Source organism: Marmota marmota, unplaced genomic scaffold (assembly GCF_001458135.2).
Source record: "Marmota marmota marmota unplaced genomic scaffold, marMar, whole genome shotgun sequence".
Classification (NCBI taxonomy): Eukaryota; Metazoa; Chordata; class Mammalia; order Rodentia; family Sciuridae; genus Marmota; species Marmota marmota.
Genome location: NW_025999932.1, coordinates 36173229 through 36195095, shown reverse-complemented (window position 1 = coordinate 36195095; position 21867 = coordinate 36173229). Strand labels below are relative to the sequence as shown.

General features: G+C 43.8%; 1 protein-coding gene across 1 annotated transcript in view; it reads right to left on the bottom strand.

The window, feature by feature from the left end:
• Nucleotides 1-885: 885 nt before the first annotated feature.
• LOC107140796 (guanylate cyclase soluble subunit beta-2-like) overlaps nucleotides 886-21867 on the bottom strand; it is a 56687-nt gene continuing 35705 nt past the window's right edge. Inside the window, exons 11-16 of the mRNA XM_048801007.1 lie at nucleotides 19648-19968; nucleotides 16634-16782; nucleotides 15835-15981; nucleotides 11399-11553; nucleotides 10053-10204; nucleotides 886-1019 (exon numbers count right to left, since the gene is read on the bottom strand). Of these exons, the coding sequence (XP_048656964.1) occupies nucleotides 886-1019; nucleotides 10053-10204; nucleotides 11399-11553; nucleotides 15835-15981; nucleotides 16634-16782; nucleotides 19648-19968 (1058 nt within the window). The remainder of the gene's footprint in view (nucleotides 1020-10052; nucleotides 10205-11398; nucleotides 11554-15834; nucleotides 15982-16633; nucleotides 16783-19647; nucleotides 19969-21867) is intronic.

Here is a 21867-nt window from a genome sequence, read left to right as displayed (position 1 = left end):
AACAAGCTCATGTGCCCTTAGATTTTCTTTTATTACCTAGGTCCAAAAAATGTTTTTCTCATCATCACAAATGCAGACAAGTAGCGCACAGACAACTCTGTCTCCCCAGCCCTGGAGCCAGAGGGGAGGCTCTGAGGACATTGCTGGCTCTCCTCTGCTGCAGGCAGCTCTATCCAGAGCAGCCGGCTGGCGGGGGCCCTGCGGTCAGGCTGCACCCCACTTGTTTCTGTATCTTTCCCAACTCAGCCTTTTCAGTGATCTTCACATTTTCTCTTCCATTTTCCTTTCACAAAATCTCTGGGGAATGCAGCTTTTGTTCTATGGCTTTGCATATTTCCCAGGGCTGGGAGTGAAATTGATTTCCTTTCACAACCCCTGGCTGGGCGCCTTTCACATCTCCACTATGACAGTGATTTCTAAACTGCAGCATCTGGGTCTCTTTCCTCGACTCCCCCTTCTCCTCCTTTCCCTGCCTCCTTCCTTTTTCTCTCCCTCTGATCACCCCTTAAAGCAAAGCAGTGCACACAGTGAGCCTCCAAGGTCAAGGTGTCCTCTGAAGTCAGCCCCAGAGCTCCTGCTGGAGAGCCCTGGCTGAGAGCCTGCGCCCCTGGCTCCTGTCGGAAGCAAACAGACCAAGCCCACAGTGGCGCTTGCTGTGCACAGAACAAGCAGCCCACTCTCAGCGTTGAGAGCTGGCTCTCAGCTAACAACGTCTGCATGTTCTGCAGACTTGTCAGGATCCTGTTTCATTTCTAGGCTTTTCTTCTCAAAGGGACGATGAGGAAGATGCTACTTAAGAAATTTTGAGCTGGGACGCCAAGTTACTGTTCTTTGTCACCTTACAACTAAAGGGGAAATTAATCTCCAGGGCTCCTATCTCCTCTGTTACAACAAGACACAGAAACCAGACGACACGGAGTCGCTAGTCTTGGTGGGATCTGAAGGTGGCTGTCGGTCAGTGGCCTCCACGGAGTCCTGCCTTGTCCCCAGACTCCAGGTGGGTGTGGCTACATCAGAGTCTGCAAAAAAAAAACCCCAGAAGGGTGAGCAAGTCAATCAAATGTCACATTGACCTCCCGCCAGGGACTCCATCTGAGCCTTCACCTCCACCAGGATGGGTACGCTTTACGTTACTTTCCTGCCTCTGCAAGATCTCTGGCAGGACAATGTCTTGCATCCTGTGACTCTACCATTTCTCTTGTGCTCCACGATACCATCTTGTCACACCTCAAATCTTTACTTCTGCAAAAGCTGCATAATAGCACCAAGTCTCCATTCTCCCCAGACCGGGATCATCTGTAAGTTCTGGGCTACCATGTCCCACGGACTGAGGTTCATACCTGGTGCCACGTGCTGGTGGCAAGCCACTTACCACCCTGTGACAGTGAACAAGTTACTTAATCTCTCTGGGTCTCATTTTTCCTCATCTGTAAATGGGAACCAATAATTACATTAGATGACTGATATCAAGTAATTAGCAGAACGGCCACACAGGGTACCCATTCCAGATGCCCATTAGTCTTCCTAAGTATGCAAGGGAGCCCAAGGAGGAAGCCCAGGAAAGCAACTGCCTTGGGGAGGGAGGGGTCAGGATCAGAGAGCGATGGAGAGGGAGGCCGGCCACAGGACCCGTCTCTATCCCCTCCTGCTCCCCCTGCGGTTTTTTCTGGAAAGCCAGAATCCAAGATCTTAGAGCCATATATCATCCGCATTTCCTTTTTTGACACTAATCATTTTTCCAGAGACACTCAAGTTCAGAGAGGTGCCCATGATAGATCCCAGGTTCATGAACACCTACTGTTCCATAAAGCATGCAGTCAGGAGGGGCTTCCCTCTTCAGCTCTCCCTCCCCACATGAATGATGGGCTTCCTTCACCTTAGGGGCTAATGCAGTTCAGGCTTCTTTTGAACCTTGGGTCAATGATGGATTTTGCATCAAGATCCTAAGAGTAATGGTAGCCTTCAGCCCAAACAGTTAGACTGAGAGGAGCTCCATTTGCTAATGACCAGTCACTAATGAATATAAATGATGATATACAGGGAAAACTTTAGGCTACTGGACCAATCGGTTTCCAGACTCCCCTCAGTCTTAGGCCCAGGAAGAGGTGAAAACTGGGGAAAGGACCCTGGAACCAAGAAGGTAAGAGGGGAGTTCCTGAGTCACCTAGAACAACATCCCTGGAGCAACTCTGGGAAATGAGTCATAGGAGTATTTAGCTCATGCACAAATTGGAGCTAAGATGACCAGGAACCAGGTCCATAAAATTCTCAAGTGTGGCATCTTTATAGGGTCTGGACAAACTGGAGTTGGTTAAATACAGATATCTTTAGTTACAGGTTCATCTGATAGCTATACCATATTCTCCATGTCTGTCCGCCCCCCCCCACACACACACACAGGTATAAAGATCAAATCATGTGCAGTCACACTTTATGCTCTTTGGAAAGTGTTACTTATTCAGATATGAAGTTGTTGTACTTCCTTGCTAATTCTCTACAAATTTTATTATTCCTTATGCCTTTCATTTTTAATTATAGAATTTATTATAGTATTACATTTCTTTGAAATGTGAGGCATTATTATAATTTTAAAAGGCATTAAATTTTTCAAAACTGGAAACCTGCCATTAAATGACAGAGCATAGTGTGTTTGAAAGCTTTGAGTTCACGTTTGTTTCAGTTTTGTAGCAAATAAGGGAGAATGGAGTTGATTACAGAGGGAAGTATCATTTTTTTTCCACTGACTGAGAACACTTGGCCGTGTGCCTCCTCATCCATCACCACATGTCAGTCTAGAAGGGCAACTGGATGTCCCCATCTAACATCTCTCTATACCTTGGTTTCTCCAAATGTTCAAGAATACTAAACATCACATCCATGTCCCACTCAATTTACAGACTTGTTATATAAGAATCTGTGAGCAAAATCTCCACAGAACAGTATCTTGATCACAAAATGTGCTGGGTATCTTGGAAATGCTACCGTAAGGGAGTATTATTCTAATTAAAAGAAAAATGGAGCTAAAGGGGGTTGGAGTTGCTAAAAATAGAGGGAATTCAGCAAAGGCAACTTCCTTTGACTGTCGGTGACCAGCTCTGCTTCCAGAGACTACCATGAGTCTTCTGAAACAACGTGAATAATCTATTTTCTGGCTCAAAGTCTCACAAAGGATTTTATAAGTACATTTGATGCTAGGAAATAACACTTCATAGTACTCTTATTTCCTCTCTTATTCAATAGCTTTTCATGGTTTTTTTCTGATTTTTCCTTGTGAAAATTTTTGAACTTTGTTTTTCATCATTGATTCATCTCTTCTGTCCATAACACATTTTTTTCTCTCTTGCCCATTTTTTTCATTTTCTTGCTAGTATCTTAACTTTGATCGGCCACCTCCTCCATTTCTACTCCCATTTCCCTTAAACTCATTTTCTTCCTTCTCTTTTCTTTCCCTGAGGAAAAAATCCCCTGGTCCCCAATAAAAAGAAAACTGGCTAGGATAGTGTTGGGAAATTGAACTGAGACATCATGCTGCTAGCTGTACAGGTCAGACTTGACTGGATCCATTTGAGTAGATGCCACCTGACAATTCAAATAGACTTGGTCAGCTCAGAATTGCAAGACTTTCTGGGATTTTTCCACACATATGTTTGACATCCTCAATTCAATTCCATAACCCAGATGGTGGAAAAATGTCTTTGTTTACTTGAGATGAATTCTTATCTATCATCTTTCACACCCATAAGACCATGCTCACAGCTCCCAAGATGGCCTATTGGTACCACCATTTTGCTACACTTAATGCTCATTATTGTGCACAATTAGGAAATGTAGCATTCTGGTTAGTTACATTTTCTAATTGGGAATTTTAAGGTACATCTTCTGTGGATTACTGACATCTAGACACCTGGAATAATCCAAACACTAAAGCTAAATTAAATGAAATTACTTTTTCTTGGAAATTTCAGAGGAAACTTCAGGACTTACAGAATATCAGGGTCATCACAGATGGATTGTAGATATGCAGGTGTACAAGGTAATTGGGATTTCCATTGGATGCCATATAAATATGGGTCTGGGTATGTAATAGCACAGGCTACACGGAAATAAGGTACCATGTCAAATACATCTTCCTTCCTTTGTTTTAAAATGTGTTTATATTCAAAGGAAAGAAATCCATGACCTGCAAAGTTACAAAACAGTACATAACAGTATGTATGTACTATACACACACCTATACACACAAGTCTGGGAAGATATGCACCCGATTTTTAATAGTAGTATCTCTAGTAGTATTTCTGGGTGATGGAATTACAGGTGCTTTTGTTTCCTTCTTTTCTTTTATCTGCTTTTTCTATTTTTTAAATAGGTAAATAGTCCTTCTCTGTTACAAATCAAAAGGCAAACCCCACAGCTCAGTATTCAAAGCAGAACAAAACCCATTCAAAATAAATTAAAAACAGGTTAAATGAAGATGACGGCTGCAGAAGACACCTCTGCATTTGGGAAACAGACATGATATAAGCCACATTGTCAGTTTTGAACTTGAGAGTGTTTGGGGGGATGGGGTGCTATAGGGTCTGCAGTGGGAACAACATGGAGTTTTGGAAGACGTTGGTGTCTTGGAGAAGAGAGGTGGGATTTGGACTATTGCCTGGTTACTTCTAGGGCTCTGTGAGTCATACAGGAAACGACACGTATTTACAAGTAGGAATTCTAACATTTGTGAATAAAATCAATTTTTTTTGCCTTCCTGCATCTGTTTCTAACCTCCTAGGTAGATAATAATATATGGAAGATCATATCTTCATTTCAACACCAAGTCTCCATGGCTGGGGTAAAAGTTTGTGCTGAGCCTGAAATCATTCTCTGCTGGATCTTTGTCACCCTCGAGGACTGCAGCTTCACTCCCTGGGAAGCTGCACCCCATCCTGGCACTTGGCTGCACAGGCCCTGTTATTGGCCTTCCTGGACCTCTGCCCTGGCCTGACCTTTACTCTGCATGGGCTCCCCTGTCTGCCTTCCCACCTGCTTCTGTCTCAGCTTTCCAGGGCATTCTGTGCTAGAGATACAAAGGATGTGATAGTGTCTCCAGAATGCTGAGAGGGTTTGCTATTGCAGAATCATCTCCAGCTCCCTCCTGTTTATATCCTTGGGCAAAAGAGACCTCACTGTGGAGGCGATGTCTCCAGCTTCCAGAAGACCCCACATTTTCCAGCAACCAGAGCAGATTCTTGCCTTTGCCCACTTCTACCATCTCCTACACCTCCTCTGAGAGCTCTTCTCAGTCCTTGCCGAAGCCAGCATCTCTCCTGCTCACTGTGGGTGCCTGGTGCCCTGTGGGAGGCTGGAATTCTGATGTCTCTGTGTGGATCCTTCTGTCCTCCTCTGAAGTTCCTCGTGTGTACGTACAGCAAGCCTTTTTCTAGAGTCCCTGTACAGTCTTGTGCTAAGACCTACATTTTTTTTTTTTTCGGAATGGACTCTCAGTGTTAGGGTCCCCAAGTGAGCAAGCAGTTAGCATGTCCAAATATCTTAGTTTTAGGCAATATGTTCTATCTCATATTCCTCAAACCACCCCTATGAACAGGCCTTCTGACATTCTGGGATAAGAAAAAAAAAAAAGTTAATTAGGAGGACTCACTGCAGACCTGAACCTAGATTTCGGAATTCTGATTTCAACCTAACACTTTCTACCATGATGGAGGTTCCCAAACCCACTGGGGCTCATCAGAATCCCCTATTAGCTGCTTGACAAACTAGAGTCACGGGCCCCACTCTGAACCTTCCATCGTCCTTGGGATGCAGCCTAACCATCACACTATCCACAGTTGCTCTGGAAACGCTTTTGCTGCTCACACACCTCCCATGAGGACCAGCTCTCATGAAACATGCTAGTCCGTGTTATCCAGGGATATATCCTTACCCTGAAAATCTTAGGTTCCTCCATTAGTAACCTGCTTATTTGTGAAAGTCCATGTTCACCTCCCAGTATCTTCCTTCTGTGGAACTTTCCTGAGTTAACAGCACAATTTCTAGAAAGTCCAAGGTTAAAAACAACTCTGCCATTCCTTGATCCCAGGTAGGAAAAGGGAGTGCAGTTTGACAGCCAAGCTTAGGAAGGCCCCATAACAGCTGCCAACAGGCTTCTGAACTGAGCATAGGGACCCAGCCATCCTCAGCAGCTATATCCACATCAGCTAGACCCCAGCTAATTGGACATGTCTGGAAAGACTCTTGAATAGTCAGGACTCTGTAAAGTAAGGGGCAGGGAGCCTGGCAAATTAAATGACCACAAGCCCATCCAAGAATTCAGTCCATCAGGGGGACTGAAAATGGTGGGAAAGTTCTTTCTGTTTGGAAGAGTAGTCAAATTCAGAGGGAATCAGCAACCTCTAGCAGGCAGACCACCAAACCTGAAATTCAGGAGAGACTCTCACCACACAAGTTCTCCCGAGGAACAATTAGGAGCTGGTTTAAGAAGTCCCCCAAGCTGGCTTAACCTGCCACGAACCCAACAAGTGAACACCCTTGACTGTGGTTTCTAAGGAGGGGTCACTTCCAGAGAGGGGCTTGGGCTGCATGCCTAAGTGCTGTATGCAGGTCAGCCTGGAAACCATTACCGTAATCGTCGGGAAAATCGGTTAGGAGAAAAGTTGAAGCAAACTGAAATTTGAAAAACACATTAACAGGGACCTGATGAGATGCCAGAAGAGTCTGCCAGGAGGGATAGCTGGAAGGCCAATTTTTCAGTCCAAACTGAAAGGTGGTTGCATACATATCTGAGTCAACATACACTGGTTTCTCTCCTGCTCAATACTCCTGTTTAATTGCACTGGGGGGTCTCCCTATGGACACATCTAACACCCAATACAATGTGGAGTGAAAGAAAAATGTGTCATGGAAGTGCAAATGAGGTTCCCATCCTGCCCACTGCTCCTTCTGCTATGGCCGAGGGTGCCGCAGGAATTCAACAAGGCCACTTTTAAAAGGAGGCCAAGAGAAGGGGTGAGCACCAGGCCTCAGCTGGCCCTCGAGAGACATCTGCATGGTGTCCCCATTAGATATTTTGCCAGGAGCAATGGTAACCACAGCAGGCAGGGAGGAGGCAGGGGACTGCCTACAACCCACACCCAGGAGTCAAGTCAGATGGAAAGGCATAGAACTGCAGAGCCACCATGTTTGGCAATCAGGTGACAAACAACCTGCCGAGGAGGGTGGCCAATGTCCTCAATGAGGTGAGTCCTGAATGTTCAACCAACTACTGAGAGACTGGAAAGCAACCAGATCTCCAAGGCAGTGAAATCCCACAGCCTGACTTTAGGAGTCTCACAGGCTTTGGCTACTGATAGGAAGGCTTCCCCATAATGATGTCCAGACAGGGGACAGGGTAATGGTGAGGGTGGAGGCTGTTGCTGTGATCCTCTAGCAGCCTTCATTATCTCAGAGAAAAGCTAGGCCTGCAAATGCATGGGAACTGGCCTTGGAACTAGGGTGAGAAGTAGGTTCTGTGAGCAGGAGCCATGAATCCTATAAGGCTAAGTGCCACATCTGCTGTCAACCCTGAGAGATAAGAAAGAAGCCCACACAGGGGGAAACTCGAACTCATATTGCCTGGGGAGGACGGGAAAAGATGTGCATTTGGGTAGCTTTCCACTGAAGGCCTACCTGGCTTCAAGCCTCTCGCACATACCTGAAAATTTATCATTCCCCTACAGTGCGAGAGTGATTCACATGAACACACCTGCTCATCACACTCAGTGACGGGAAATCTGAGAGAAATGGGGCTGGGCCATCATGATGCCAAGAAGTCCAAGTGCAGCAGCCTGCCACTCGGGAAACTATGAAATTGTTTTGCTCCATTACTGAAGCCATCTCACACGGACGCGGTCTGTCCAAGAAAACCAAGCCTAGAGATCACATGCTCCTCTTCGTGTTCTAGTTGTGGGACCTTATATGCATCACATGGCCTTTCTGAACTTTAAGTACCTTACCTCTGTCGTGGGATTAGTAATGTGATCGTTGTGTCCATGTGATTACTGGGTCAAATGTGACAATGTGAATGAAATGCCCAGCACCGAATAGCTGCCCAACAAATACCCTTTTTCCACCCTTCCAATTTCCCTTTGATATACAGGTGCCCTCTGTTTTTCCTTTTCTGGCCATTGATGTTGGGTTTTGTCTAGGAAAGCAAAGGTTAGATGAGGTATTAAATCCGGGACCATCTGAGATGTTCCTCTTCCCTCTAAGCAACATGCCCAACCCCACCAAGCCCTGTTGGTCCCCTGTGCACCATGCAGCCTTTGTCTAAGAAAGGAATTCCTTCAACTTTATGGAGCTTAAAAAATTCTTAGACCTTAATAAATCATAAATCACCTTCTGAGTGATTTATGGAGCAGCTACATATGAATCGGAATAGCAGTGATCTGCTTCCTTTGAAGGTGCCCACCAGGCCCCAGCAGCTCTGCACCTCACCCCAGACTTTGTGCCCATACATTCTGCATGTGGATAAGGAGGCTCAAGGCCAAGACTGTTGGAGGCTCCACCCACCTCTCTGACATCATCCCCTACTGCTCCCTTCCTCCTCCAGCCCTCTCCAGATACACTGGTCTGGTCTCCATTGCGCTTGCCCAACCTGTCTGCCTCTGGGCTCAGTGTTTCTGGAAGCCCCATTCCCCAGGCTGCCACTTGCCAGCTCTTTCCCTGAATTCTAGTCTCAATTTAGGTGTGACTGCCTCAAGGAAGAATTTGTTGGCCCTCTTCTCCACTACTTAGATTTATTTTCTCTGTAGCATTCATCTCTACCTGAAATATTTATTTTGCTACATGTGAAGGGTCTGATTCTATCAAAACACAAGCTGTGTGAACGTTCTGTTCAGTAGCACCCCTGGGTAGGGAGGCGCATGCTGGTCACCCTTTGTTCCTAGTGATGTGGCACCCCCTTTCTCCACTGAAAGCCCTCTTCACCATGGCTGATTTTAGGACTGTCAGCAAAAGAGTCCATTGTAGATAAACTTCCTATTTTCATGTCGCCCTGTTTACTTGGCCACTGGCCGAGAAGATACCAGCACCCCCTTGCTAGTTTTTCACAAGCATATCCAGTATAGTCCTTTGAAGAAATGTGCAAACAAGGCCTCTGGCCTTGAGCTGGGCTTCACAGAGATGTCTACATTTTTAAGATAAGTTACAAATGGGCTCCATGGTAACACCTGGCAGGGGGAGGAAAGAAAGGGGAGAGCTTCTTCTCAGGTGTTGTCCTTGAAGAGTTAACATGCCCAGAACAGTGAAAGAAAAGCTGCTTTTATGTGAACTTCTGCAGACTGTGAACTTCTGAGCCCCTCCCCTTACATGCTGGGTATAAAACTCTGAAACTCCCTGAACTCGGGGTTCAGGGGATTAATTGATTATAATTGATAAAAGCTGTGCCCTCTGAACCTGGCTGCAGCCAAATAAAACTGTTTCCTGCTCTCTTTGGTGCCTTGCCTCGTTTGCCCCTACAACACTAGAGCAGCAAGAAATGAATTGTTGAATAATCCATGGCTGTTATAATCCTATCCTGTACTAGGCTGGACAACTCTTCAGGTTTGGACACTTCCAGAAACGTCAGCTGTAGGAGAGCAGGGCGCCAGGAATAGGAAACACCTCTAGGTCATGGCGAAATCTGCTTCCAACTTCTTATGACCCAGGAGTCAGAACTAGGGAAGTTTTACTCTGTGTCCTCTCTACTGAACTGAGCAGAAGGGTGCTGATCATTCCCCCTCTCTCAGATTCAGGAGCCAACCAGCGGCAAGGCTTTAGGCCTTGAGGCAGAACCCAACACCAAAGGCTCAATTGATCCCAGTAAACACTGTCTATATTGCCCAGCTCAAGGGGTATCCGACTGTCCAGAATACAAGAAAGGGGTGTGCAGGGCAGGAGGATGGAGGCTCCACTCCCGAAGGCAGCAGCCTGGTGGAAGCCACCTGTGTCCACTCTCAGACCAAGTCTACTGCAGACACATCTGAAGTGCAGAGTAGAAAGATACCCAATGCTAATGACAAGGCCTTGGAGCTTACCCTTGTGATCAAGTGGAGTTTTAGGTCTGCCCATGATCTCATCCTCTGTGGCATTCAAGTTCTGGATCAGAAAGTATGTGGTCATTTTCCCTTTACCTTTTACTTCAATTTCACCTCTCTCAATGATTTCAAACCCTTGATTTTCCAGGGCTCTGCACAGAAAGAAAAAGAAAAACAAAGACCACAGGTTGGCTATAGTGCCAGAGGAGAGTCCCGGACACATACAGCAGGGAGGAAGGAGGATCCAAGCCACTGGTCAGGGCCTCCAGAGGGGCAAAGGCAGTGGGGAGAAGAGGGAGACACGAAGGTTGGATGTTCTGAGTCGGGTGCCAAAGAGCAAGAGAGGGCACAGGGAACCCTCCCAAACCCTGATGATCCTCCCACAATGTTCTTCCTCCCACACATTCCTCACACACAGCCCCTCATTTCTACTGGACTGCTTGTTTTCACTCCCAGTACCCCGATTTTGGCTAGATCCCTCTCTGAAACTCCTCGTTCAAGATTCAGTGTGGCATCTTCTCCCCCATGAAGCCTTTCTTTCCAGGGTCAGGCTCCTTCCCCTGGGCTCCCATGACCTGCTCGAATTCCCAAAGCAGGAGAATAGAGTAGCTGAAGAGCGGGGAGTCTGAGCCCTGAGCTCTGCCTGGAAGCTTCCAGGTTCCTCCCCTCCTGACCTACCTAAACCTGGGGCAAGTTATTAGCGCTTTTTAATGCCTTATTTTTTTCTCATCTGTAAATAAATAAGAATAATAATAGTACACTTTCATGGAGTCGTTGCAATTAAATGAATTAATATACGTAAAAGATTTTAGAATCCAGTGTGGACGATTGGAAGTACTCTAGACTTTCTAAGTATTATTTTGAGCCTATCTTTATCTTTGTACTTGTCCCACTCTAAATATTGAAATGTGAATTTTCTATCTTCTTCCCCTAGACTAAGGGCCAGTAAACTTTTTCTATAAAAGATCAGATAGTAGATATTTCAGGCTTTGTGGACCATATAATCTCAACTCTGTCTTTGTATCACATTAGCCATGGACAGTGTGTGATAAGAGAGCATGGCTGTGTGTCAATAAAACTTTCTTTACAAGAAAAAAAAAAACCAAGCCCATGGGGCTTTATAACTTGCTGTTCTCTCCACTAAGCCACATGGACCTTGAGAGCAAAATCTATGTCATAGTGGAAGCTCAACAATCCTGTCTGGCACAGTGTCTTCTGTGAGCCAGTGAAGCATGGAAGAGCAAACAGGAATCTCCTCCACTCCCCGACCCCATGGCTGGTAGACATTCTATAAGTTCTGGAATGAGGGGATGGATGAAAGAAGGCACAGAAATATGAATGGCTACCTGTAGGCTGTGGGGCTGAGGTGCACTTTGTTGGGAAGCCCATGACTTTCCATCCTAGAGGCTGTGTTCACAGTGTCACCAAACAAGCAGTACCGTGGCATCTTGTCTCCAACGACACCTGCTAGGACTGGTCCAGTGTGGATCCCCACTCGGATCTGCACAGAGAGAACCTCCCTGAAAAGAAACCATCTAATCCTCTTGCTTTTTGCTTTTCAGTTAATGTATAATTTTACATAAAAGGAAAACCACAGCCATTAATGTGTTTAGCTCCATGAATTTTGACAAGTGCCTATGTCCCTAGAACCTCCATCTAAAACCATTCCACAAAGATATAAAATTGTTCCACTACTTCACAGAATTATCTTGTGCTCCTTTCCAGTTAAACTCTTTTCCCCTCCCACCCCCAACAGAGATAGAGAACTACTTTTTAAATATCTTTTCCCAAAGATTATTTTGCCTGTTCTGTAATGTCACATACATGTAATCGTCTAGTATATGCTATTTTATATCAGGATTTACTTGATCAACATAATTTTGAGATTCATTGATAGGGTATGGATCAGTATTTCATTATTTTTATTACTGAACACTAAAAGTACTCCTTGATTCATTTATCCATTCTCCTCTTCACTTGGGTTATTACCAATTTGGAACTAATATAATTAGGCTGCCATGAACATTTCTGTACATATTTTTTTTGTGGACATATGTTTTCAATTCTCTTGGGGAAATTCCTAGAAGTAGAAATTCCACTTCTGGGTCACAAGGAAATTCCAATTTAATTTTACTCAAAACAAAACAAAACTACCCAATAATTCTCCAGAATTCATTCTCTATTTTCCATTCCTATCAGCAGTGTGACACTGCTCATGGCTCCACATTTTCACCATTTGGTCTTCTAGTTGGTGTGAAATGATATCTCTCTGTGGTTTTTACTTGCATTTCCATAGTTAATAATGTTAAGTACATTTTATGCCCATATTATCCATCTGTATACCTTCTTTTGTGGAAAGTCTGTGCAAGGTTTTGCCTGCTTTAGAAATTGTATTGTTTACCAGTTATTCTTAACGTGCATGAATTCTATACATATTTGAATATATATATATAATATTTTTTTCTAGTCAATGGTTTTGTATATTCATTGTGTTTAATAAGCAGAGATTTTAATTTTGTTGAATATATTAATTTGCTTGGGCCACTATAATAAAATATCACTGACTAGGTGGCTTAAACAGAAATCTTATTGTCTCATGGTGCTGGGTGCTAGAACGCCAGGATCAAGGCAAGGTCAGATTTCTCCTGAAGACCTCTGCTGGTTTACAGACGACAGCCTCTCTCTGGGTCCTCACCGGGTGGGGATCCCTGCTATCTCTATGTGTCTTCATTTCCTTTTCTTATAAGTACATCAGTCAGATTGGACTCACCCTTAGGCCTCATTTTCACTTTATCAGCTCTTTAAACCATGTATCTTCAAATATAGTCACATTCTAAGAAACTGAGGTCCAGGACCCATGAATTCTGGGGGATTTTTTCCTTTCATGTTTAGTACCTTTATGTACTAAGGAATAATTGTCCCAAAGATATGAAACAATCTCCTGCATTTCCATCCAGAAGCTTTGTGATTCTAGCTTTTATGATTAGCTCTATAATGTGTGTTAAATTTTTTTTTTTTTTAAAAAAAGGTTGTTTTCCCCACTGAATCAATTTGGTGCGTTGACTAAAAATCAATTAATCTTTAAGGCACAGTCTATTTTTGGACACTCTCTACTATTCCAATAATCTATATGTCTATCTTTCTGCCATTTCTACTTTGTTTATTACTATAGCTTTAGAATAGTTCTTGACATTGGGTAGTGTAAGCCCTATAATTTTATTTTCCATTGTCTGAGTTATTCTAGATTCTTTACATTTTCATACAAATTTTAAAATCAACTGGTAGATATTTTCAAAGAAGGCTTCTGGAATTTTTGACTGCTATTCTATCAAATCTATATATCAACTTGGGGACAATGGACAGCTTAATCATATTGATTTTTTTCCAGTTGTGAACATGGTACATTCCTCCATTTAATTAGGTCTTCTTTATTTTCTCTAAGTAATCGTTTGTAGTTATCAGAATAGAGGTTGTGTGTATCTTTTGAAAGATTTAGTCCCATGAATTTAAATAGTTTTTTTTTTAATTTTTTATTTCATCTTTCAATTTCCTGTCTTAATGGGAGATCTGGTTTTACATCACATTCCAACAGTGAGCTCTTCAGGGTTGGTTCTCGGGCCATTTCCACTCTCTGCACCTGGGGAGATTTCTCTCTCTGCCACTCTTCCTTGCCCTCCCCCCACACCCCCGCCCCGCCCCACTTCAGAGGATCATTGTTGTGCAGGTACTACAGAGAATGCCCCAGAAGAATTTCTCTTGGTTCTCACACACTAACACCAGCCCATCCCAAGGCCACTGCCTTGCATTTGGGGAGGGCCCCAGGAACTCAGGGATGTGGAGGTCTCTCAGCTCTTCCCCTGTCCCTAGCTTTTGGCTGAACAAAGAACTCTATGCACTTGGGGAAAGGACTATAGGAAAGAGTTGGTGGATGGGTCCAGACTCGGCCTGGCGCTCTATGGGACTTTAGCCTATCATTCTGGCCGTCCATTCTGGCCATTAAAAATTCACCAAACTGACCTGCTTCCTCCCTATCCCTATATCTGCTGGGTTACTTCTACTGATGCTCTACCAGGAATGAACAAAGTTACAGTTGTTTCCTTCTCGAAAAGGCTAGACACTTTCTGGAATTTAGTTCATTTAGATTTCTTTGCTTACTGATGGGAATAAAAAATGTCTACGAGCATGAGAACCTCTTAAACCTGTCTTTTTATACAAGATTTTCTTCTCCTAGAATTAAGATTGTAAATTCCTCTAGAAAAAGGCCTGTCAGTACATCTCTAAATCCTTCAAAGCACCTCGTAGAACTGCTGCGTACACTCAAGGACCTCAATAAGTGCACATTAAATAATCTGTGACTGAAAGAATAGATCTCAATGTGCACTAATTTTAAAACTGTAGAAATGCTAGTTTTCCAAAGAGAGATGATTCTGGTTATTATCCCCGACGGCCTTAAATAAAACCTACATGATATGCTGTTGCTGGTGGGTATTTAACTATGTTCCTACCTTAGAGTTGCTAACATTCTTTCCTGTTTTGTTTTCTTTTTTCTTGGTAAATTCACCTTAAGAATTACAAGGAGTTCATTGTTTAATGCTTATTGGTATGGCATTATTCTCATCTATACATCTTTCATAAGCACAAACACTTTCGATTTACACAAACATATATTTTAAGTCATTTTTTCTTCAGTGACTTACCTTAGGGCCCTTTAACTAAAGTACTCATCTCTTGCCTGATCTCCTTATCTCTGCTCCCTCATTACCTTCCATTCTGATTTTTATTTATGACATCAGAGATTTTATCCAACGTATATATTATAGTATTGGAGATGTTTTGTTCTTGTGATGGCCTAAAGCCAGTTTTTACTTAAAAGACTATCGGGGACACTGGATCCGGGACCTTCACTATTTCTTAGCCTCCAAATCACTGGAGAGAGCAAATAGAATATATTTTCAGGACTTCCTACAAAGGGATCATAACTTGGAAAAATCACATCTGACCTTATAATTGGTTTTAATTATAAAATTAAATAATTTTAATTTTAATTAATAGTTAACTATTATTTTGAATTTTTGACTGAAATGAGCAGGGGAGGGATCTGGATGTAAAACAGCAAAGAGTACAGCTCCAAGCTAGCTCAGGGGATTAGGATCTGCTCAGTTGACAGAAGAGGACATTTACCTTTTTTCTCCCAAACTGCCCAGATTCTATCATGGTGCTTGGAAGAGCAGCTCCTACAAGAATGGTGAGCAGATGTCTTGCTAATGGCCAAATGGTGGAAGGAACCATGCTCAATATCTATGGCATCCTGGTGCCTGGGCTGCTGACTGAAGGCAGCTTTATGCCTCAGTCTGAGCTCTGAACTGCCAGTCAGCACACAATTTCCCCAAACAGGAAAAGCTGGCAGTTCAGTAAACCTGAACCACCTGTTGAAATGTCTGAACAAAAAAACCCAGGAATTATAAATGAGCTTTCAGGATGGATTGAGCCCTACAAGGTAAGTAGGGAAATGCACTCAGTACCATCCTAAGTTATGCACAGAGGAAGGATGCAGTGAATCACAGGAAAATTCTTAGTATCCTAGCCTCTTCTGAAATTTGGAAGAAACTGAGATTATAATATCCTTACTAATATCTCATTTCTTTAGGAACATATGCAAGAGAAAAAGAGCTGGGAAAGTTACCCCCTTTTAATTATTGCAATAAACCCCATGACCACCTAAGCAGACCAGAGTTTTGCATGAGATGTGTAGTATTAAGCAAAATACTCATTTGCTGCCTACCTGGATAGCTTCTCCAGTAACAGGATTCATTACTTCTTTTGCAGCAATTCTCATCCCCAGTGCAAAATTAGCCACTCTCTGAGCATGGCTTCCAACAGGCACAGGTACACCACCTACCACCATATAAGCATCACCTATTGTTTCCACCTGCCGAAGGGAAAAGAAAGGGTACTCAGAGGCTTCCCTTCATGAACTACGTCAGCCATTTTCCACCTATTTCTGTAAGCAGCATATTAAAGCTGGTGATTGCATGGTAGGGTATGAGGAGGATGAGGGGGAAGGTAAGAAGGAACGTGACTTAGGGAACAACCATGAGACAGCCAAAAAGACTTTCTGGTGTTTGCTTTGTTTGTTTGTTTTGGTGCTGGGAATCAAACCCAGGGCCTTGCTCATGCTAGGCAGGTGCTGTCTCCCTGATTGACACCCCAGCCTCCTTTCTGCTTTCAGTGGGGAAAAAAATCCCAGGAGGTTCAGAATCTGGCCTCTGGAGTAGTCATATGATACTACATTATATAATGTATTATTTGGATATAAATTTTGCTAAATTTTCTAGAAAAATTTCCTAGAAAATAGTGTTTTCCCCTCAGTTGCACCAGGGGACCATGTTAGCATGAGTATTTCATGAAGAATCCTAGTAAGATATGATTCCTAAAATACTCCCAATTCTCTTTTAGCTCTGCCTCTTCTCCCATCTCGCATTCACACCAAACCCCAGACTAGTGCCTACAGAGGAAAGAAAGAATCAAGAATCTGCCTAGCCGCAACCCATGCACAACCACCACACCACACAGACACTAACTTTGTAGACCTCGTGGACGCTGGTTAGCCTGTCAAACTTGGAGTACATGGAGTTCAGCATGTTCACTATGTGGATAGGCTCACAGGCAGCACAGATGTTGGTAAATGTCACCACGTCGCTGAAAAGGATGGTGCAGGTTTCAAACTCTCCTGCGATAGAAATGAGAATCCATGAGAGCCTAGGAGAGAGAGTTCTGCCTTCAGGTGCCATTTTGGAATCAAACCTGCTTGTACCTTGGGGAAGAAGATCTGAGTGACATTGACCTCTCAACAGTCACTTGATAGACACCAACTGAGCACCTGCCACAAGCACATCTCTTGAGTTTCTGCTGTGAGTAGAGATCGTGTGCAGAGAAATGAGCAGACAGAGCGCCTGCCCTGAAGGAGCTCCCAGTGGAGTGAAGGAGACATGAGAGTAAGCCAGCATTCCCAATAGCATGGACAGGTGCTATGGGATGACTTAGTACCCTACCGTGAGAGCCCAGGCTGAGCCTGAGCTCTAGGAGGTTCAGAATCAGACTGATGGGGACTGATCACCAGGCAGTCTAAGTACAGTGTGGTAGCTACCCGTGTCCTCCTAACCTGTGCCCTGCTTTCATTCCTGTCCAAACTCATACTAATTTCTACATGGTCATCAGATTTCCTCTTTTAGTCTGATTTACCCCTCTTTTAAGTCTTAGAACCTTTAATCTTAGAACAAAATCCCAAATCCTTACCATGCCCTGCCACAGGGATTCCCTCTCTGAACCTGCCACTTCTCTGACCCCATGTCTTGACACTATCCCTGTGGTTTACTCCACTCTAGTCTCACTGGTCTCCTGGGGGTTTCTCTAGCATGTTAAGTGCCTCCTGCCTCAGGGCATTTGCACCTCCTCTCTCCTCTGCCTGACATACTCATTCATTCACAAGGCTCTTCCCTCCCATCTCAGATGCAACCAATTCAGTGAGAACATTGTTGATCTCCCTGTCTAAAATAACAACCCCAAGACTCTCCATCCTCTCAGCCTTATTACATGCCCCCCACTCCATAAGACCTATGTGGCATGATTTTTTAATAAAATTCTATATTTAGTTATGATCTGCCTTCCCCATTGGAATACTACAAAAATTGAGAGACTGTTTTGCTTTCTGCCTAGCACCTAGAACAGGGACTGGCATAGGTAAATGCTCAATAAATATGTATTAACTGGGTGACTCGATGACTCCTGAAACACAAATGGATGCCTTTTAAATTATTTATGCCTCTGTAGTATCCCCCCTTTGTATAACTCCTCTTCTGTGTGGCTTCAGGCCTCCCAGTCTCTTTTTCAAATCCTTACCATCCTTCTGATCTTGTTTCACATCTTTTGCTGGCTTCTCTTCCTTCTTAAATATTGGGTGTTCCCTAAGGTTCAGTATCCCACCCTCTTCTCACCTTGAACCTTTCGGATGATCTTACCAGCCCTCACAGGGTCCATGATTAGCCATCACCTACACTGAAGCTACTCCCAGACCCACGGCTCCACACTAGAACTTCCCTTGAGCTCTCCCTGCAATCCCTAACCAGATGTGTGAAGCATCCCACGGACATCTCAAACTCAACAGTTCTAAACTGACCTCATCACTTGCCTTGAGACCTCATCTTTCAGGATAAAGCATCACCAGCCCCCAAGCCGGGTACCTCAGACTCCTCACTCGCTCCTGTCTCTGATCTTCCCTGTCATATTGGCATGATGGCTCCTCGCCAGGCTGCCTGGGTTCAGGCTCTGACGGTCTCTGAACTTCACTTTGTCAGACTCTCAGCCTGCCTCCCTCTACACTGCAGCCCAAATGGCCTTTATAAATTCACCGCATCACTTCCATTGTAAGAGAAATGAACTCCAATGACTCCTCACCTCCTGCAAACAAAGACACTTTCCTTTCCCTTGACAATCCAGATCCATCACTCTGTCTCCTGAGCCTCACCCCTCCTCCCCAGCTTCTTCAGACATCACTTGTCCTTGTCCTACCTTGTCCTGCATCTGGTGCTTTATTTCAGGCTGCTTTCCCTGGGCTCTGGCCAGACCACTCTCCTGAAGTGCTCTCCCCTTCTTCCCTTGCTGAAATTCAACCCCAAGGCACCTCGAGGGCCACACACTTTCATGAGGTGCCTTCACAACTTTGCCTGCCCCCTATCTCTTTCTCTTCTGATACCTGTTTATTATCCGTCTCTGAGACATCTGTGTTTCCACTGCCCCTGGAAAGAGCTTGTAGTGGAATGAGTATGGCTCTTGGAATCAGACAGACTGAACACGATGCATTTCCAACTCATAAGCTGGGCTGGATGTCAATGTGCTCAGCTGTACAGAAAGGATGACACTTCCCTTAGAGAAACATAGAACAGGTTCAACAAACAGCATATGTAAAACACCTAACACGGTTCCTGGCACAATAATTACTTCTTATTGCACATTCACTTCCTTTCCATTAGGCAGTCCCATCCCCATTAATATATTCTACATATATCTGTCAAACCCAAAGGCTGGGAACTCCTTTGGGGTGCCTGGATCTGGTACAGCACAGGGCACTAAGCTCACTGGGCATGGCTGTGAAGGAACACACACCGGGCAAATGAAAAGTGAGTTCAGAGCAAACACATCATTCCTCCCTCCAGAATGGTCCTCAAAGACACTCCCTGCTTCAGCTAATACGTGGATGTATTATTTCCTGTTATACTTAAGGACCCTACTTTTGGTCACTGAGTAATGAGGCCAGTCTCAGGACACAGACTAAATTCTTAGAGAACCTAATATATGTGCACGTTGTTATCAAGCATTTTTCTCTACTCCACATTTCACTCTCGTGTGGTTTTTCTTATTTTCAGTGTAGAGAGGAGAGACTGAGGCAATTCAGGCTAAGCAATGGACCCAAGATGGCGCCACTTACAACTGATGGAGTAGAATTCAACCCCAGATCTGCTCAGCTTCAAAGCCCATGCCCTCAACCCTGAAGGCACACTCTCCCCTGCTCTGAGGTCCCCGTGAAGGGATGCCCTACCTGCGGCCACCTTTTTGCCCTCCTTCAGCTGGTTGGCCACGTGTTGGGGCAGCATGGCATACAGCAGGGTCTCTGTCTTCTTCTTTTCTATGGCCAAGTGCTTGGACAGGACTCGCAGCTCCTCCTTCTTCCTCTCCAGCTGGTTGGACAGCTCCATCTCCGCCAGCCTCTGCTGGTTGAGGAGGATGAGATCCCTGGTGGTGTCGTGGGGGGCAATGTCTGACAGATGCATCTTGCGCTCCTCCAGCTCTTGCAGACTGCGGAGCTTGGGAGAGCACAGGAATATCATGCACCGCAGGGACTCCATCCAGATCATCTGGCCTTTACACCACGGAGAGAAAGGCAGAAACACAGTCTATCTCCAAGGTGGGTTAGCTGAGTCCTCCAGAGAAGTAAGCCTCACCCACACTGGCCACCTTCTAGCCACTATCATGGCCATATTCCTGCCTTTTCTGCCAGACGTCTTGAGAATGATCCATACTCCTGTGTCCACTACCTCATTTCCCCTCTCTCCACAACAGCTCTCTCTGGTAGCTTCTCTACCTTTGAGGTGGCTCATTCATGGCCTCTAAGTTGCCAGCTCCAACAAGCCTCAGTCTCATCTTTACTCACTCTTCTGTTGGTATTAACCTGAACTTCCTTCCCAGAATCTCCTTTTCTTGAAGATTTCTGACATTGCTTTCTCTATAAAATTTCCCCCTACTTCTTTGAATTTTCCCTCTAGGATTTTGTTTTTTAAATTTCCTTCCTTAAATGTTGGCATTCCCTTGGGGTTGGTCTCCATATCTTCTCTTCTAGCATTACACTGTGTAATGGTTTAGAGGGGAGGTGTCCACAAAGCTCATGTGGGAGACAGTGCGAGAAAGCTTAGAGATGTAATGATTGGGAACCTCAGCCTAATCAGTGCATTAATGATAAGAAAAGAAAGGAAAATGACATTGGTTATGACAATGATTTCTTGGATGTGACCTCAAAAACACAAGCAGAAAAAAAAACAGAGAAATTGGACAACATCAAAATTAAAAACTTCTGGGGCTGGGATGTGGCTCAAGCGGTAGCGCGCTCGCCTGGCATGCGTGCGGCCCGGGTTCGATCCTCAGCACCGAATACAAACAAAGATGTTGTGTCTGCCGAAAAAAACCAAAAAATAAATATTAAAATTCTCTCTCTCTCTCTTTCTTTAAAAAAAAATTAAAAACTTCTGAGCACGAAAGGATACAATAGCATGAAAAGGCAACCCACAGAGTGGGAGAAAATATTTGCAAGTCATATATTTGATATATTTGATATATCCAGAATATATAAAGAAACCCAGATTAAATATAGACAAAATACTTGAACAGACATTTCTCCAAAGAATATGTAGAAATGTCCAATAAGCACATGAAAAGATGCTCAATGTTATAAATCATTAGGGAAATGCAAATCAAGGCTATATAAGATCACTTCCTATGCATTATGGTAGATATTAGTTTTTAAAAAGTCAGAAAATAATAAGTATTCATGAGGAGGTGAAGAAATTGGACCCCTTGTGCATTGTTGATGAGAATGAAAAATAGTGCCGTGTCTACAAAAACCAGTATGGCAGTTCCTCAATAAATAAAAACAGAATCACAATCCATGTGATATGTTTCTGAACCATATTCCATTTCTAGGTAGGCTCAAAAAAAAAAAAAAAAAAACAGAAAAAGAAAAAAAGAAAGTAAAGACTTAAAGAGACATTTACATACCCATGTTCACAGTAGTACTAGTCACAATAGCCAAATGTAGTCATTCAATAGCCAGATAAATGGATAAGGAAAATGTATATACATACAACAGAATATGATTCAGTCTTTAAGAGGGAAGGAAATTCTGACACATGGAACAACATGGGTAGAGTTGAGTACATGTCAGTGAAATAAGCCAGTCACAAAGGGACAAAGATTGTATGCTCTTCCACTTCTATGAACTACCCAGAGTAGTCAAAACCACAGACAGGAATTGCAATGGTGATTGCCAGGAAATGGGAAAAAAGAGGCACTTGAAGCATGTGTGTGTGTGTGTGTGTGTGTGTGTGTGTGTGTGTGTATTCCATTTATGTCTAAACCAGAAACAGTTGAGGAAATATATTGTTTAAAAATAAAGCCAAATAGAAATGTCCAAAAAAAAAAACTTGCACTCAACCATAGTCCCTGCCCAGATTTTGGGAGATTGGAAACTTGGCCTCTTCCCTTTCTG